The sequence below is a fragment of the Pristiophorus japonicus genome, chromosome 2 (assembly GCF_044704955.1).
Source record: "Pristiophorus japonicus isolate sPriJap1 chromosome 2, sPriJap1.hap1, whole genome shotgun sequence".
Lineage (NCBI taxonomy): Eukaryota > Metazoa > Chordata > Chondrichthyes > Pristiophoridae > Pristiophorus > Pristiophorus japonicus.
This window is the reverse complement of record NC_091978.1, coordinates 109109476-109130060: the sequence shown is the minus strand read 5'-3', so window position 1 is coordinate 109130060 and position 20585 is coordinate 109109476. Positions and strand designations below refer to the sequence as shown.

The window sequence follows — 20585 nt, the reverse complement described above, 5'->3', positions numbered from 1 at the left end:
TATGATTCTATGATAGTTCCTCTCCCTTCTTGATTGGCCCTGGCAATCTTTCCACTGTTGCTTCAAAGTCTGTTCTGCCCCCCACCCCCATTCTGCTCTTACTGAAGGCAGGTCATACTGTGGCAGCAAGGCAGGGAAATCAGACGGTTTGTATAGCTCACTTCCCCCACTATATTTTAAATTGGATGGGTGAAAGAAAGAAAAAAATATCACATTTTGAAGTGTAGTCACTGGTGTAATGTGGGAAATGTGGCAGCTAATTTGTGCACAGCAAGCTCCCACAAACATCAATATGGTAATGACCAGATAATCTGTTTTTGTTATGTTGATTGAGGGATAAATATTGGCCAGGACACCAGGGATAACTCCCCTGCTCTTCTTCAAAATAGTGTCACAGGATCTTTTATGCCCACTTGGGAAAGCAGGTGGGGCCTTGGTTTAACGTCTCATCAAAAAGACAGTGTAGCACTCCCTCAGTACTGCACTGGAGCGTCAGCCTAGATTTATGTGCTCACGTCTCTGGAATGGGATTTGAACCCACAACCTTCTGACTCAGAGACGAGTGTGTTACTCACTGAGCCACAGCTTACGGGTGGATGAGATCCTTCTGAGGAGGATGGAGGCGACCAAAAGGCACAATGAAAGGGATCATATAGGGACATGGAGTTTGCTGTAGGTCTCCCCATTCCATTTTCCCAGCTGCACGACCATTCTCCTGCCCGGGATTAGGTGGTATACCTGAGGAAATCTACTCGCAACATCTGTATGGGATAGAACCACTTCAAATGAAGTCCTCATCCTTTGAGCTATTGAGTGAAACTTAAGTGGATCCTTTCGGCATAATATTCTGGTTCCGGGTTCCCAGTGAATAGCCTCTCCACCGTGAGTGCGTATTGGAAGTGATCCTAAATATTCTGAAATTGTAGATAATGCCTGCATAAATGTTCAGTTTGTGTTCTCAGCAGGTGCAATTCCCTGCAAAAATCAGAAAATTACCTCTCCTATATCATATCTATGTTTTTCATCAACATCAAAATGAATGATTGGCCAGCAAAACTAAATTTTTGGCACCTAAATATGTTAAGCATATCTAGGCATGGATTACATTACTGTGAGCAAAGACCCACATTAACCGAAAGGTATGGTGTAGTACTAACCTGGGCCATTTAAATACTGTGTGAGAGAGCAATGCAGCCGCACTATCACTGGTTCTGTGCGAATTACGTCCCATGCAATAGCAATCTCCTCCTGTCAAAAAGCCAGGCAAGCAGAAAGAAAGCAATTTATTCAGAAATATAAAAGTAACAAGATCTATCAGAAATGTATAATGAATGATCACACTAAGTATTCACTTCATTCACTTTCTAATATATTATAACAAACACACTTTCATATCTATTTTGTGTGCTGAACTTGACAGTGTTTAAGTTGTCATCCTAACAGCTCAATCATGCTTGGCTCCTTTTAAATTGTTACCATTCATCGTCGGAATCTATTGCAAGGAAGTGGAGGCTCCAGATAGGAGGAAACTCAGCGAAAGCCAGACTGGGATCTTGGTGGCGAAACTCATCTTCTTGATAATTTTAGTGAAAAATTTGTCTTAAGTATAAAATGAGAAAACCCATTTTCTACGCATTTCAACTGTTTCATTCACATTATTTATGGGAGATATTTCACCACAGCATTGTTAACATTTAAATGTTGTACCCAAGTTGTTGCACATAGTAGGCTGAGAATTCACCTGTGTGCTATGTGTAATTAAATCATAAAGGCAGTTGTAAAGAATATATTTATGATTTCACACTTAGGGCAGAGAGGAAATCTTCCCCTGAACTCCTGCTTTTGATTCCATTGTTTCCTGCTTTCAATTTTCAGACAAATGCCTCTCTTCAATCTTCCTCAATTTATCCTCATCATACTTTGTATGGTATTCTTGGGGATGGACTCAGTGCTTGGACTAATTGTTATGAAGTAGTGCCCCTGAGCTAGGGAAGACAACAAATGAGCTGAGGTTCCCACATTGCCCAGTGCCCAGTGACTCCTTCTAGGAAGTGTGCATGTATGGAAATCGGTCTGGAATGGGGCAAGTCTCAGGCCTGAAGAAAGGCCAATTGGGTGGGTTACTGAAGGGAGCCCCCCAGTATATCATTCGAATGGCCAGTTGTCACCTCTGAGATTTGAGTCATTGCCTTCAGGAAGGCTGGAAGAGATATAATTTAAAAAAAAATACAGATAATCAGAAATCTATATTTAAAGTGGCATAATATTGTTAAAGGATTTAATTATACATAGTTTACTGGAATCATCAGGATAAAATACAAATTTTATGCACAATTTCACTCCCCATATTACTTATTGGGGAGTCCCAACTATATATATATCTTTTTAATTCATTGTGTGATGTGGGTGTTGCTGGCAAAGCCAGCATTTATTGCCTATCCTTAATTGCCCTAGAGAAGGTGGTGGTGAGCTGTCTTCTTGAACTGCTGCAGTCCTTGTGGTGAAGGTACTCCCACAGCGCTGTTATGAGGGAGTTCCAAGATTTTAACCCAGCAACGATGAAGGAATGCGATATATTTCCAAGTCAGTATGGTGTGTGACTTGGAGGTGTTCCCTTGGTAGAGGTCGCAGGTTTGGGAGGTGCTGTCGAAGAAACCTTGGCGAGTTGCTGCAGTGCATCTTGTAGATTGTACACACTGCAGCCATGGTGTGCCAGTTGTGGAGGGAGGGAATGTTTAAGATGGTGGATGGGGTACCAATCAAGCAGGTTGCTTTGGCCTTGATGGTGTTGAGCTTCTTGAGTGTTGTTGGAGCTGCACTCATGAAGGCAAGTGAAGAGTATTCCATCACACTCCTGACTGGTGCCTTGTAGATGGTGGAGAGGCTTTGGAGAGTAAGGAAGTGAGACACTCGCCACAGAATACCCAGTCTCTGACCGGCTCTTGTAGCCACAGTAATTATGTGGCTGGTGTTAAGTTTCTATTCAATGGTGACCCCCTGGAAGTATATGGTAGAGGATTGGGTAATGCTAATGCCATTGAATGTCATGGGGTGCTGATTAGACTCTTGTTGGAGATAGTCATTGCCTAGCACTTGTGCAGCACGAATATTACTTGCCATTTATCAGCCTAAGCCTGAATATCATTCAGGTCTTGTTGCATGTGGGTATGGACTGCTTCATTATCTGAGAAGTTGTGAATGGAACTGAACACTGGAACCGCAGTAAAAATCCCCACTTCCGACCTTATGATGGAGGGAAGGGCATTGACTAGGTATGAATCCAGCTAGTGGAGAGATTTCCCTGATTCCCATTGAACTCAATTTTACTAGGGCTCCTTGATGCGACCTTCGGTCAAATGCTGCCTTGATGTCGAGGGCAGTCACACTCAACTCACCTCTGAAATTCAACCCTTTTGTCCATGTTTGGACTAAGGCTGTAATGAGGTCTGGAGCTGAGTGATCCTGGTGGAACCAAAACTGAGCATTCGTGAGCATGGGTACTTTCCATCTTTTGCCAAGGTTAGCAGTGAGGACTGATGACACATGGCTCCCTTTTAAAGTGACATTCCTTCACCCCGATGGTAAAAACTAAGAATGATGACACAGCCTCACCATATGACACCTCTCAAGTGACATTGTTTCTTCCCCACTTTATTTTATACTATCCTTTCATTGGTATTATGCCATATTCTGTGGTTGAGATCATAGGCTGGAAACTTACTCATGCTTCTGCCTATCACATTAGGTGACACACTACACCCTGGAATGGTTCAGTTTCCAATTTCTCCCTTTTCTCTCCCCAAGCGGAAGAAGCTGCCTCTCATCAATTCTCAGAGGCCACAAATCAGAAATGTAATTGTCCTTTTGGGACCCACAAGGATGAACTCACAATCCACCATTCCATGCCACTGCATATTAGGCCAGTACTGCGCAACCCATCAATTGATGTTTTGGATGAGTTAACCAAGCACCCAATCAACTCATTAGACAGCATTATTAGCCTGAACAGTTTCACAGCAGTGCAGGCAATTTTAATTTCTGAATTTAGCAACGGAAGCTAATGAGCCATGAATAAGGTGCCCTTCAGTATAAAATCAGAAACAGTAATCAATTTATTTGCACACAAATGCCATGATTGATGAATCATGTTGTAAGATGATGAACAACAGGTTTGTTTACTCACATCGAGAAAGCTGACGTCGATGTGCAAGTCGATGTCCACATCATCAATTGCTCCATATTCCCTGAAAAAGAAAGAATGCCTCCAGGAATTAATCATAGCTAAGTAATTTAGTATGATTAACCTCTTGAAAAATGTCGGTAACTTTTCAATTTTAGAGATATCCCAGTGATGTCCTGGATTGCAGAGATGTGGATTCGTGTCCACACTTTGCTGCGCTGCTTGACATTCTGATCAGTTTTCCCGCTGTTGGGAGAGGCACTGAGTGGAAGCCAGGTGTTTCCCCACCAGTGGTAGAAGCCCCACTTGGTGACTTGAGCACGTAATCTAGGCTGACACTCCAGTTCAGTGCTACAGTCCTATGCTTTCAGTGGTGCCTTCTCTTGAATGAGAAGTTAAACTATGTCCCTATCTGGTTGTTCAGCTGAATATTAAAAATCCCATTCAAAAAAGAGTACAGGCTTCTCATTACATCCTGCCAACCTGCCTTCCTAAATGAACACGACCAAAGCAAATCAACTTGTCATTCTTCTCATTGCTGCTCCTTGAATACTGCTGTGTTTAAAATGGTTGCCTACATAACAGTCACATTCATTGAGCAGAACTATGATTCTGAGAGATAAAATAAGGTGTTATACAAGAAAGAATTTGAAATGAGTTGCTTTTATTTCACGCCTTATCATGTCTTACAAATGCAAGTTTTTTCCCCCCTCAAGTATCTTGTAGCATGCTCCCCTTTCCCTTCCTGCTTTTGGTTGGTGTATGCTTTAGGAAGGCAAAATAAATTAGTATTTAATAATGTTAGTTTTCCACACAAGTTATTGTAAAGAACTGTATCGTATTGAGGATAGTTTAACCCACAGTGAAACAAGTGAAGAACGAGTTCGAGCAGCTCCCACAATAACCTTGATAAATTTAGGGATAAAGTATAGGGATAAAAAGTATAAAGAAAACTGCAATTTAAAAAAGGAGGCAGTCAAAAAGCAGGAAACTATAGACCAGTTAGCCTAACATCTGTGGTTGGGAAGATGTTGGAGTCCATTATTAAAGAAGCAGTAGCAGGACATTTGGAAAAGCAAAATTTGGTCAAGCAGAGTCAGCATGGATTTATGAAGAGGAAGTCATGTTTGAAAATTTGCTAGAATATCTTTGAGGATGTAACGAACAGGGTGAATAAAGGGAAACCAATGGATGTGATGTATTTGGACTTCTAGAAGGCATTTGACAAGGTGCCACATAAAAGGTTACTGCACAAGATAAAAGTTCACGGGGTTGGGGGTAATATATTAGCATGGACAGAGGATTGGCTAACAAACAGAAAACAGAGCGTAGGGATAAATGGGTCATTCTCGGATTGGTAACCAGTAACTAGTGGGTGCCTCAGGGATCAGTGTTGGGACCCCAACTATTTACAATCCAAATTAACGACTTGGAGAAAGGGACTGAGTGTAATGTAGCCAAGTTTTCCGACGATACAAAGATGGGAGGAAAAGCAATGTGTGAGGAGGACACACAAAATCTGCAAAAGGACATAGACAGGCTAAGTGAGTGGGCAAAAATTTGGCCGATGGAGTATAATGTTGGAAAGTGTGAGGTCATGCACTTTGGCAGAAAAAAATCCAAGAGCAAGTTAATATTTAAATGGAGAAAGATTGCAAAGTGCTACAGTACAGTGGGACCTGGGGGGTACTTGTGCATGAAACACAAAAGGTTAGTATGCAGGTACAGCAAGTGATCAGGGAGGCCAATGGAATCTTGGTGCTTATTGCAAAGGGGATGGAGTATAAAAGCAGGGAAGTCTTGCTACAGTTGTACAGGTTATTGGTGAGGCCATACTTGGAACACTGCGTGCACTTTTGGTTTCCATATTTACGAAAGGATATACTTGCTTTGGAGACAGTTTAGAGAAGGTTCACTAGGTTGATTCCAGAGATGAGGTGGTTGACTTATATGGAAAGGTTGAGTAGGTTGGGTCTCTACTCATTGGAATTCAGAAGAATGAGAGGTGATCTTATTGAAACAGATAAGATTATGAGGGGGCTTGACAAGGCGGATGCAGAGAGGATGTTTACATTGATAGGGGAGACTAGAATTAGAGGGCATAATCTTAGAATAAGGGGCCGCCCATTTAAAACTGAGATGAGGAGAAATTTCTTCTCTCAGAGGGTTGTGGATCTGTGGAATTCGCTGCCTCAGAGAGCTGTGGAAGTTGGGACATTGAATAAATTTAAAGTTAGAAATAGACAGTAAGGGAATAAGAGGTTATGGAGAGCGGGCAGGGAAGTGGACCCGAGTCCATGATTGTATTAAATGATGGAGCAGGCTTGAGGGGCCGTATGGCCTACTCCTGCTCCTATTTCTTATGTTCTTATGTTCTTATGTAAAAGTCAATAATGACCTTTGTGACAGTTGAAAGTTTATACTCATAGATATTAAAAGCAACCTATACCTAAAGAGTCCTTGCCCTAATTTCTCGACTGGATAGAGAATATTTTTTTACTGAATTAATAATGGGCTAGTATGGACTTTTGAAAACCCTGTCCTCTTCAGATCATCACGTCATTCTAATTGCTGTCTAACTCCAATCAAATTCTATTCTCTTCCTTGAAGATGCTGACTAATAATGGGATATGCTTACACAGCTGCTGATAATCATAGAATCATTCTTCCAGCACAAAAAGGGATCATTCAGCCTGTCGTACCTATGCCGACTCTTTGAAAGAACAGTTCAATTTAGTCCCACACCCTGCTTTTTCCCTATTACCCTGCAAATTAGTTCTCTTCCAGGACATATCCAATTGCCTTTTGAAAGTTCCTATGGAATCTGATCACATCACCCTTTGAAGTAGTGCATTCCAGGTCTTAACAACCCTCTGTGTGAAAATAATACTCCTTTCCCCTCTCGTTCTTTTGCCAGTTATTTTAAATCTATGACCTCTGGTTACAAACCCATTTGCCAGAGGAAACAGTTTCTCTCTACTTGTTTCTATAGGAATGGGGTACTGAAGTTGCATGTTCAGCCATGAACTCATTGAATGGCGGTGCAGGCTAGAAGGGCCGAATGGCCTACTCCTGCACCTATTTTCTATGTTTCTATGTTTCTAAAACCCCTCATTATGTTGAATATCTCTATTAGGTTTCCCCTTAATCTCCTCTGTTCTGAGAACAAACTCAGCTTCTCCAATCTCTCCACATATCTCCACATATTAGTTCCTTATCCATGATATTGTATTGGTAAAGCTCCTCTGTACCTTCTCCAAGGCCTTGACATCCTTCCTAAAATGTGGTGCCCAGACTTGTGTACAATACTCTAGCTGAGGCCTAACCAGTAATTTGTAAAGATTTAGCATGACTTCCTTGTTTTTGTATTCAATGCCCTTATTTATAAAGCCAGGTATCCCATACACGTTCTTAATTGCCTTATCAACTTTCCCTGCCATCTTCAAGGATTTGTGAATATGCACCTCCAGATCCCACTGCTCTTGCAACCCTTCAAAATAGTACCAGTTAGATTATATTGCCTCTCCATGTTGTTTCTCCAAAAGTGCATCACTTCACACTTATCCACATTAAATTGCATCTGCCATGTGATTGCCCATTTCACCAGTCTCGCTATGTCCTCCTGAAGTCTGCTACTATCCTGCTCATTATTTACTACATTGCCAAGTTTTGTATCATCTGCAAACCTCAAAATTGTACTTCCTATACCCAAGTCCAGATTATTTATATATAACAAAAAAATCAATGGTCCCAATACTGATCCCCAGGCGAGCCCACTGCATACTTCTCGCCAGTCAGAAAAATATCCATTCACCACTAATCTCTGCCACCTATCCTTTAGTCAATTATGTACCCAAGTTACCACCATCCCGTTGATACCATTTGCTTCAATTTTCCAAATAAATCTGTTCTTTGGTACTTTTATCAAATGCCTTTTGAAAGTCCATACATACAACATCTGCTGCATGCCATTCTGTTACTTCATCAAATAACTCAATCAAGTTAATCAGACAGGATTTGCCTTTAACAAATCCATGTGGCCTGTCCCTTATTAACCATGCTTCTCCAAGTGAGAATTAATTTTGTCATTGACAATGATCTCTAGTAGTTTTCCCACCACTGACGTTAGACTGATTGACCTGTAGTTAGCAGGTTTATTGCTCTCCCCTTTTTTGAGCAGGTATGTAACATTTGCAATCCTCCAGTCCTCTGGCACCACTCTCAGATCCAAGGCAGATTGAAAAATTGTGGTCAGAGCTTCTGCTACCTCTACACCAGCAACCTCGGATGCATCCCATCTGGACCATATGACTTGTTAACTTTGAGTGATGCTAGCCTATTGAGTATTTCTATCTATTTTTAATCCTATCTAATATCTCTCCTCCCCCTTGCAGTACTTCACCTAAGCAATATTTCACAAAACTATTAGCAAGCTACTTGACTGGGGGATGTTTCACAGCCAAGCTAATCTTGTCCTAATTTAATGCGCAACACCAGACACTAATTAAAATGAATCTTCACAATTTTTTTTTGTCTTTACATTAAATCACAAATCTTAAACCTCACCCTCCTTCCTTGATTCACTGCTGCTATTTAATGCTAAGATTGTTCCACAAATACATTTTTCAAGATGGCGGTCACCCATGCCTAGTGAATGGCAGCTCAGATGGCTTTTTCCAGATTATTAAAGTTCCTTCTGCACTGGTAATAGTCCTTATTCTTGGTAGATAAATTTCATTTTGTTCATTAACTTTTAAAAATAATGATAACACTTGTGGTATGACAATAATGGTCAGCAGGGCCAGGTAAAATGCAGAAATATTTTCAATTCACCATGACGGAAGGCCCTATTAATTCATCACTCAGGAGTTATTAAGTCTTCCTGATTTACAGAATCATAGCAATCATAGCACAGAAAACCCTTTGGCCCATCATCTCTGTGCAAGCTCTTCAACCAGCTCTTCAATTCTTTACTCTACAGTTCTATATTGAATGACCTCTATAGAGTTGGCTAATCTTCCATTGCAATCTTATTAATTTTCAGGCAAGTAATTTTTATTAGATCCCTGTGACTACATTTCATATCCTGGACATGTGTGTTTCTTCTATTCCCATAATCTCGTAGAAGTCCTCTTCCTGTTTCATGGCATGTTTCTCATGCTTGATGTGGCAGCAAAGGATCTGTGAATGTTTTTAATGGTTGTAGACTGACACCACTAACTGTATTGAAGATGAAAACTAATTAACCATAGAGTTTTGCATTAATTTAGTTGTTGTCAAGGATCATATAATATTGAAAATCTTCAATGCAATTCTGGACAGAATTATAATGGTAATAAAGGCTGGGTCACTTAATGAAAGTCACATCAGTGCCACCTTTAAGATGGACTAGTAGCTCTCCCGTGACATTGCTCACAATGAGTTGGCAGCTTTATAAAACAAGAATGCTATGTAAAGTAGAATTACCAGGGACATTGACTCATCAGCACTTTGGCTGTCACTGGCAAGGCAGCATTTATTGCCTACCCCTAGCAGCGCTAAGAAGATAGTATTAGGCCACTTTCTTGATCCACTGCAGTAGCAGTTTGATACAGTGAGTGGCTTGCTCGATCACTTCAGAAGGCAGTTTGCAGTCAACTGCATTGGTGTGGACTGGAGTCACATATCAGCCAAACTGGGTAGTGACATTACTGAACCAGTTGGGATTTTATGACAATCTGACAGCTTCATGGTCACTTTAACTGTATCAGCTTTTTATTTCCAGATTTTTGAAACTGAATTCAAATTCTCAGACTGCACGGTGAGATTAGAACTCTGCATTACTAGTTCAGGCCTTTGGATTATGTTGTGTACGGAAATAAACAGACTAACTGAAACAGGAGAATTCAAACTAACTGTGTCCTTTATAGCCACTCCCAAATATGGTGTCCCAAAGCCAGCATGAACCAGCATGTTTACAGCAGTGTGTGAATAGCTCCCGCAGGGTCCTAATGCCTGTTTAATGTCCTGTAACAAACAAATAGAGTATGAACACAACACAACTCAGCCAGGGACATAACCATACACTATTGCACGCTATTCAGTGGATAAATATAATCGTGTTATTGTAAAATATGTGGCTTTTTGGGATTTTTATTTTGTGTATTATTTTGGAAATTGAAAATGACAGTTATTAAGAAAAAAATGGAGGATGAAAAAAATGTAGATAAAGGTTGACAAATCTGTTCTCCAATGCCATCTAGTGACCAACAGATGAAACTACAGAGCCTAAGACTCTCACAGACATTAATTGGAAAATCCTATTAAAAATGTAACAGGGAAGTCATCACCTGGTTTTGACACAATTAATATGGAAAAAAACATGGCCTAAGTTAACAAAATACTTTAAAATGGAATATGCTAGGACATACAATTTAAATTTTAATAATATAAAGATTTGCACTGCACTAACATCTGTCTGAGGTCATCAATTGACTATCCATAGGAAGCAATGAGTTTTGGAATGAGAATCAATTGGCTTAAGATAAAAGCAATATGTTTCCATTGGCAACTTGCCTGCAACTATCGACTGTGTTAAACAGTTTATCTACTTTGATAGCAAAGTCCATTAATGACAACAGTATTACCACGGCAATGAACCAATGAATCAGCCTTGCTGAATTTGTCATGTCCAACATGTGATCAAGCAGAACGGTTAACCTGCAGAGGTAGCTTTGAATCTTCTGTGCTGCTTTACTACTGATACCGCTATGTGGTGCTGAAACATGGACTTTGTTTATGACCAAACTACAGTGACTATTGGCCTTCGACAAACCATATCAACACCACATACATGGCAGCAATTGGCAATACATCACCAATGTCACCATCCTACAACATGCTAATAATGATCTCATTACTTGCAATTGATTACCGTGTTAGGCCATATTGATCAACAGCATCCTAGAGGCTCTGATTAACAGAATCTGTCTGGTCAACCTGCAATCACCAAAATGGGACGCATCCTCAGAAACAGGCACATGCTACCTGGGTTGATCAATAACTCAGGATAACCTGATGCACTGATAAGACTTGGGATACATTTATCCAGCAGCTTCCAGGAGCTACAGAACAATTTCACAGCTGGCTGGGCCTGATTATGGTGCCTGGCTCCAAGTCAAATTCAAAGGGCCAAGATGGATCTCTGTGCGCGCACATTTACACACGAATGCAGAACTCTGTGTTAAAGCTTAGGCTTTTCTCCATCACTCGGGGGGAGGGGCGGGGATAATTTTCAACTTTTCCACCTGGGTGGTAATAGGGCAGAGAAGATTGCCCACCCAGTATAGAACTTGTCCAATTTTGAGACAGATTTTTGAGCGCTAAGAGAGTAAAGAGTTATGGGGAGCAGGCAGGGAAGTGGAGCTGAGTCCATGATCAGATCAGCCATCTTACTGAATGGTGGAGCAGGCTCAAGGGGCTAAATGGTCTACTCCTGCTCCTATTTCTTATGCTCTTATGTTCATCCCATTGAAACCAATGAGTTCCATAACAGGCAGATGATCCGTTCTGTTACATTACTCCCCAGGTGGTGGAGTTAAAAATGTCCCTCTCTAGATTCACAACTCGATGGCAGTTTCCCTGAGCAAACTGAGTCCAATATAAACTGAAGGTTCTTAATTCTAATTGCATCCTAATCACTGCATTATATGGAACTGTGCAGGCAGGTTTAATAATTAACTCCTATTCCTGGTATATTGCTCACTGGAGATAATGTGGAATGGTCGCTTTGTCATCCCACCCCTTCTGAAGGTGAAAAATACCATGTCAGCAGAACTAAACTGGTTCTCCAATTTGTTTACATTTAAAATAATAGAAGCAAAATGACAGTGAAATGATGAAAGTACTGCAACGAATATGTTTCAAAACAAAGTCAGAAATCCTGCAGTTCTTTTCAGTAGCTTTTAAGTGACAGTTTCTGATGGAAGTGACATGAGAAGTGACCGTCATGGAAAACTCCTTGGGACTAGACTTTCCATTGACATCTATATCGCCCAAAAAGTCCTCCGAATTACAAATTGGCATCCATACCGCTGGGTTAAGGTCAGGTGAGTGCAGCTTTTCTTGAGTGTCTTTTTGGGTGAGCGATCATTTGAGTGGTATATGGGCGAGATGCCGAAAGTAGTGCTCGCCGATAATCTGGGCGATATTTGGACATTAGTTTCCATTATAAACAGTCTTCTGGGCAGTGCACGAGTGATGATGTCAGATTTTATTTAAAAAATATGGGCGGGCGGTTCAGCTAATTCCCGGCGTTAATTGTATGCCGAAAATTACGCCAGTGATAAATGGGCAATAACTGGGTGTTAGTTTCCATTTATAATCAAATATGGGCATTAAACTCAATCTCAGCGGTTAAATGGGCGGTAACTGGGCGATCCTCATGGAAATTCTAGCCCAAGGCTTGAGCCCCTTAGATGTACAGATATTGCAAAGCAGAGCACTGAAAACCTCAAGAATGCCGATGGCTTTTAGATGCATCATCATCCTCCTCAGCCTATCTATGATCTTTTACACAGCTAATAACATCATCCTCATCCACCGTCTCTCCTCCATGGTTCACTTCTGTGGGACTACACTCTCCTGGTTCCATTTCTAACTGTCCCATTATTACCCCAGCAGCTCCTGCACTAGCTTCTCCTCACTTAACCGATGTTCTGATGTCCCCAAAGCTTCATCCTTGGTTCCTCCTATTCCTCATCAATATGTTGCTCATCTGCAATATTATTCATAAGCATAAGGGTCAGCTTTCGTATATATGTTAACGATATCCATTTGTATCTCTCCACGACTACCCTTGATCCCATAACTGTTCTGTGCTACTGGACTGCTTGTAAGACATCACCTTGTGGATATACCAGAATTTGTTACAGTTCTACACTGGCAAGACTGAAGTCATCTTGCTTGCCCATCCTGATCACATCTCCCAACCCAGATGCTCGCTCAATCACAAGCTGACATTGTGCACCTTGCTTGACCGTGAGCTAAGCTTCAAACCCCACATTCAATCCATTGCCTACTTCCACCTCCAAAATACAACCCATCGCTGTTACTTCCTCACCCCTATTGCTGCTGAAACTCACAGACCAGCCTTTGTCACTTCCAGACATTTTCAACGTCCTTCCTGCTGGCTTCCAGAGCTCCACCCTACATAAGCTCACCACCCAAAATTGTACTCACTTACAATCCTTATCCATGCTGATAAACCAAAAATCCCTCCACTTTGCTACTTCTCCTTACTTTATGTTACTGCTTAAAACCTACTTCAACAGCTCCTTTAGCCACCTTTCCTAATCCCGTTCTATTCCTGCTCAGATCCAACACTCCACTGCGGGGCATTTTGCTATGCTAAAGAGTAAATATAAATATAAGCTGTTCATGTTTCTTTTCCTTTTGTGGAAACTGTCCTCATTAAACCATCCATTAATGGTCCAGGAAACAGGGAACCATGCATTAATGGTTCAGGGAATGACTGGTAATGCCTAGTAACAGTTCTCAACACCAAATAGAAGATATTACATTTTGAGGCAGCCATCACTGAAAGGAATTCATACAGAATAGCAATGTTCACTGGCCCCATGAACACAAACAATGGACAGTACTTTGTGTCAACAAAGAAAACCTACTTTCCATTTAATATGATGACGAAGCCTCAACGTAACTAGCTATTTATGTGTACTGGTTACAGATATCAATGATGCCTCAGAACAAAGGGATCTTCACAAAGACCTCCAAAGGCAGAGCTCGCTTAAGCCACTTAAACAAAAATAGACAGATTTACCTTTCCTGAAATCACAAAATAAAAACAGAAATCTTTCGCTCACTCTACTGCTCAGTAGTATTTATTAGCGATTTTGAATAATGTCCTCAACCTAAAAATATTTTTAAAATTCTGCATAGGTTTACCAAGAGGTTCAGTGGACCCATGGGTACTTTGCAACATTGCCTTGACACCACATTGGGGTTATACTCCATGAGGTTTGAAGGCCAGGCAGTGTGATGGGGAATCTGATTCTAGAGTTAATGGGCTGTGATTTCCGGCCTTACCGGAAGTGCGCACGGACCCAGCGAGGCCTTGCAAAAGCCGGTTTTAGGGCACGATGTGCAAGCGCTGAAAACCAGGTTTTCCGATCTGTCAAGATTTCTCTTGACAGATCCTCCACATCCCCAGGAGAAGAACATTTGCGCAGGAGAGATTGGGCTATTTGCCCAACTCATGCCCAACGAATGTCCTTCAAACTTTTACGCCTGGTGAAAGCAGGCACATAGTTTACTTTTACCAGGATAAAAGTTTTAAAACATATAAAAATTAAATTTAAACACTTGTTTTTATATTAAAAACCCTGTTCATTAAGGTAAGTTTATTTTTAACACTATTAAAACACATTTAAAAAAATCCCCCAAATATATATTTTTTCTAAAACATTTAATGACATTTAATTTCAATTAATTTTAAATATGTGAGATGTTTTATTAATTTATTATGTTGTGTTTCAGTGTTTTAGGTTTTTTTTCTCATTGATAGTAATGAGAGCCTGTACAAATAGAGCTCCCATTTTTATCAATGAAAATATTGCATCGTGATTGGTGGTCCAGGCCCACGTGACTCCAGCTTCTCCGTAAGTACCACAGAGACAGGTCCCCATGCGTTGCGCAGTGAATCTAGGCCTCCGACCAGGATCTTACATTTCTCCGGGACCAACAGGTAGATTCGTAGATTTTTTCCGGGTCGGAGGCATTTGTACAATGGAAGCCTCTGACTGCAATTTTCCCCCCATTCTGTTACTTACGCATTGTTGTGAAGCAGAAACTACTTTGCATTGATGCACTCTTATTCTGTGAGCCAGATATCACACTGACTGAAATGGTTTGAGTCCTCGTTTTCAAAGTCCACGATGATTATAATGGCTATGTGGAATTGATTGATGATACCAGTCTACGTTTAAACAATTCATAGATATAAATATTAATGCAGCAATGGAGCGTGTTCTGAGCGTCACACAAAGAACCATTGCTAACATTAGAGCTATTATTTATGCACACCCACACACAGCTGCTTAGACAGGAGCACAGCAATATATCTGCGCTATTTACAAAAAAAGCTCCACTCAAATTTAATTTCAAGCTCCAGCCTTGTACGAGCCATTGATAAATTAATGATAAATCATTGGAGACATAAAAAAACAATCAAAATGCAGTAGCTTGCTCCCAAAGGATATTTATTTTGCAAGAGAATCTTATTTATTTATTTGAAAATATTTATGCAGGGAATTATAAATCAAAGTTATAATTGCACCAAGCATGAAATGTTAGAAAACCCTGAGCACAGCACAAAGTACCACTCTACAGAAGGCCCTAATGACATGACATAAACATGACTTCAAGCACTGGCATGTATCATTTTTCACAGTGCATCAGAGCACAGTAATCACAAAAGTGAAGAAATGCTTATCTTGTCTGAAAATTATCATCATCATAGGCAGTCCCCCGAAATCGAGGAAGACTTGCTTCCACTCTAAAAGTGAGTTCTTAGGTGACTGAACAGTCCAATATGGGAATTACAGTCTCTGTCACAGAGAGTAGATGAAGGAAAGGGTGGGTGGGGAGTCTGCTTTGCCGCAAGCTCCTTCCACTGCCTGCGCTTGTTTTCTGCATGCTCTTGGCAATGAGACTCGAGGTGCTTAGCGCCCTCCCGGATGCGCTTCCTCCACTGGGTGGTCTTTGGCTAGGGACTCCCAGGTGTTGGTGGGGATGTTGCATTTTATCAAGGAGGATTTGAGGGTGTCCTTGAAACATTTCCTCTGCCCACTTGGGGCTCGCTTGCCATGTGGGAGTTACGAGTAGATCGCTTGCTTTGGGAGTCTTGTGTCAGGCATGTGAACAATGTGGCCCGCCCAACGGAGCTGGTCGAGTGTGGTCAGTGCTTCGATGCTGGGGATGTTGGCCTGAACGAGGACACTCACTTTGGTGCATCTGTCCTCCCAGGGGATTTGCAGGATCTTGCGGAGACAACATTGGTGGTATTTCTCCAGCGATTTGAGGTGTCCACTATATATGGTCCATGTCTCTCCAAGACTGTCCCATCCTCTGTCGTCGAGCTACAGTACGTGGACAACGCTTGCATCTGCGCACATTCAGCGGCTGAACTTCAAGTCACAGTCAACATCTTCGCCATCTGAAAATACTTAAGTCTTGTCCAACACTTGTCCCTGTGGCTTGTGTTGAATTTCATCCTGGACACATTGAGGGTGATTTTTTGTCAATTTGTGCTCCTATTGTGGAGCTTCACCCAGTGGGAGCACATATCATGTATTTGAGTATGCTCCCCCTCACAATCTTTTTTTCATCTGGACTGAAAATTGTGGAGAGTGCATGCCCAAATCCCCAAAGCATTTTCCTGGTTGGCAAATCTACTTGCCAGGAGCAAAAATTCATAAATTTACCCCAAATAACTTGTATCTTGTTCTATGGTCACATCCACACCCATCCTCCCAAACTCCAGCCAAAAGGTTGCAATTGTGCTGTATAACTTGGGTAAAGAATGGTAAAAAAAGTGTCTGTATGAAATTTCTTTCACCTATTTTAAACAAGATGTTGGTCTGTTTAAAACAAAAGGGGTTAATGCCTTGTTAAAATAGTGGGAGGGCACTGAGCACCTTGAGTCTCGTCGCCGAGAGCATGCAGAAACCAATCGCAGACAGCGGAAGGAGCGTGCGGCAAACCAGACTCCCCACCCACCCTTTCCCTCAACAATTGTCTGTCCCACCTGTGATAGAGACTGTAATTCCCATATCGGACTGTTCAGTCACCTAAGAACTCACTTTTAGAAACATAGAAACATAGAAATTAGGTGCAGGAGTAGGCCATTCAGCCCTTTGACCCTACACCATCATTCAATATGATCATGGCTGATCATGCAACTTCAGTACCCCATTCCTGCTTTCTCTCCATACCCCTTGATCCCTTTAGCCGTAAGGGCCACATCTAACTCCCTTTTGAATATATCTAACGAACTGGTCTCAACAACTTTCTGCGGTAGAGAATTCCACAGGTTCACAATTCTCTGAGTGAAGAAGATTCTCCTCATCTCGGTCCTAAATGGCTTACCCCTTATCCTTAGACTGTGACCCCTGGTTCTAGACTTCCCCAACATCGGGAACATTCTTGCTGCATCCAACCTGTCCAATCCCGTCAGAATTTTATATGTTTCTATGAGATCCCCTCTTATTCTTCTAAATTCCAGTGAATATAAGCCTGGTCAATTCAGTCTTTCTTCATATGTCAGTCCTGCCATCCCGGGAATCAGTCTGGTGAACCTTCGCTGCACTCTTTCAACAGCATGAATGTCCTTCTTCAGATTAGGAGACCAAAACTGCACACAATACTCAAGGTGTGGTCTCACCAAGGCCCTGTACAACTGCAGTAAGACCTTCCTGCTCCTATACTCAAATCCGCTCACTATGAAGGCCAGCCTGCCATTTGCTTTCTTTACTGCCTGCTGTACCTGCATGCCTACCTTCAATCACTGATGTACCATGACACCCAGGTCTCGTCGCACCTCCCCTTTTACTAATCTGTCACCATTCAAATATTAATCTGCCTTCCTGTTTTTGCCACCAAAGTGGATAACCTCACATTTATCTATATTATACTGCATCTGACATGCATGTGTCCATTCACCTAACCTGTCCAAGTCCCCCTGCACTCCTGGCATCCTCTTCACAGCTTGCACTGCCACCCAGCTTAGTGTCATCTGCAAACTTGGAGATATTACATTCAATTCCTTCATCTAAATCATTAATGTATATTGCAAATAGCTGGGGTCCCAGCAGTGAACCCTGCGGCACCCACTAGTCATTGCCTGCCATTCTGAAAAGGACCCGTTTATTCCCACTCTTTGCTTCCTCTCTGCCAACCAGTTCTCTATCCACGTCAATATATTACCCCCTATACCATGTGCCTTAATTTTTGCACACTAATCTCTTGTGGTGAGGCCGCACCTTGAATATTGTGTACAGTTTTGGTCTCCTAATCTGAGGAAGGACATTCTTGCTATTGAGGGAGTGCAGCGAAGGTTCACCAGACTGATTCCCGGGATGGCTGAACATACATATGAAGAAAGATTGGATCAACTAGGCTCATATTCACTGGAATTTAGAAGAATGAGAGGGGATCTCATAGAAACATATAAAATTCTGACAGGATTAGACAGGTTAGATGCAGGAAGAATGTTCCCGATGCTGGGGAAGTCCAGAACCAGGGGTCACTGTCTGAGGATAAGGAGTAAGCCGAGATGAGGAGAAACTTCTTCACTCAGAAAATTGTGAACATGTGGAATGCTCTACTGCAGAAAGCTGTTGAGGCCAGTTCGTTAGATATATTTAAAAGATGTGGCCCTTACGGCTAAAGCGATCAAGGGATATGGAAAGAAAGCAGGAATGGTGTACTGAAGTTGCATGATCAGCCATGATCATATTGAATGGTGGTGTAGGCTCGAAGGGCCAAATGGCCTATTCCTGCACCTATTTTCTATGTTTCTAATTGGGGGACCTTGTCAAAAGCCTTTTGAAAGTCCAAATACACCACATCCACTGGTTGTCCCTTATCCACTCTACTCGTTACATCCTCAAAAAACTCTAGAAGATTTGCCAAGCTTGATTTCCCTTTCATAAATCCATGCTGACTCGGACCGATTCTGTCACTGCTTTCCAAATACGCTGCTATTACATCTTTAATAATTTATTCCAGCATTTTCCTACCACTGATGTCAGGCTAACCAGTTTATAATTCCCTGTTTTCTCTCTCCCTCTTTTTTTTTAAAAAGTGGGGTTACATTAGCTACCCTCCAATCCATAGCAACTGAACCAGATTCCATGGAATGTTGGAAAATGACCACCAATGCATCTACTATTTCTAGGGCCACTTCCTTAAGTTCTCTGGGATACAGACTATCAGGCCCTGGGGATTTATCAGCCTTCAGTCCCTTCAATTTCCCTAACACTCTTTCCTGACTAATAAGAATTTCCCTCAGTTTCCCCTTCTCGCTCGACCCTCGGTCCCCTAGTATTTTCGGGAGGTTATCCGTGTCTTCCTTAGTGAAGACAGAATCAAAGTATTTGTTCAATTGGTCTGCCATTTCTTTGTTCCCCATTATAACTTCACCTGATTCTAACTGCAAGGGACCTACCCTTAGTCTTCACTAATCTTTTTCTCTTCACATATCTGTAGAAATTTTTACAGTCAGTTTTTATGTTCCCTGCAAGCTTACTCTCATACTCTATTTTCCATCTCCAAATTAAACCCTTAGTACTCCTCTGCTGAATTCTAAATTTCTCCCAGTCCTCAGGTTTGGTGTTTTTTCTGGCCAATTTATATTCCTCTTCCTTGGATTTAACAGTTCCCCTAATTTCCCTTGTTAGCCACGGTTGAGCCACATTCCCTTTTTTATTCTTACGCCACACAGGGATGTACAATTGTTGTAGTTCATCCATGTGATATTTAAATGTCTGCCGTTGCCTATCCACCGCCAGACCTTTGAGTATCATTCTCCAGTCTATCCTAGCCAATTCACATCTCATACTGTCGAAGTTTCCTTTCTTTAAGTTCAGGACCCTAGTCTTTGAATTAACTGTGTCACCCTCCATCTTAATGAAGAATTCTACCATATTATTATCACTCTTCCCCAAGGAGCCCCGCACGACTAGATTGCTAATTAATCCTCTCTCGTTACACAAGACCCAGTCTAGGATGGCCTGCTCTCGAGTTGGTTCCTCGACATATTGGTCTAGAAAACCATCTCTTATACACTCCAGGAAATTCTCCTCCACAGTATTGCAATCAGTTTGGTTAGCTCAATCAATATGTAGATTAAAGTCACCCATGATAACTGCTGAACCCTTATTGCACGCGTCCCTAATTTCCTGTTTGATGCCATCCTCAACCTCCCTACTACTGTTTGGTGGTCTGTACACAACTCCCATTAACGTTTTCTGCCCTTTGGTTTTTCGCAGCTCTACCCATATAGATTCCATATCGTCCATGCTAATGTCCTTCCTTACTATTGCGTTAATCTCCTCTTTAACCAGTAATGCTACCCCACCTCCTTTTCCTTCCTGTCCGTCTTTCCTGAATATTGAATACCCCTGGATGTTGAGTTCCTAGCCTTGGTTACCTTGGAGCCATGTCTCCGTAATCCCAATTACTTCATGTCCATTAACAGCTAGAGTGGAAGCAAGTCTTCCTCGATTTTGAGGGACTGCCTATGATGATGATGAAAACAGCAGACAATAGAAGAAGCCATAACACATTCATTACCATCAGTTGGTGCAATTTCAACTCCAAACAATTGGTGACTGGCCCCTTCTGA

General features: G+C 41.6%; 1 protein-coding gene across 1 annotated transcript in view; it reads right to left on the bottom strand.

Annotated features, from left to right (window-relative positions):
- parp8 (poly (ADP-ribose) polymerase family, member 8) overlaps window positions 1-20585 on the bottom strand; it is a 616987-nt gene that overhangs the window by 213827 nt on the left and 382575 nt on the right. The window contains exons 8-9 of the mRNA XM_070862515.1: window positions 4184-4244; window positions 1158-1248 (exon numbers count right to left, since the gene is read on the bottom strand). Of these exons, the coding sequence (XP_070718616.1) occupies window positions 1158-1248; window positions 4184-4244 (152 nt within the window). The remainder of the gene's footprint in view (window positions 1-1157; window positions 1249-4183; window positions 4245-20585) is intronic.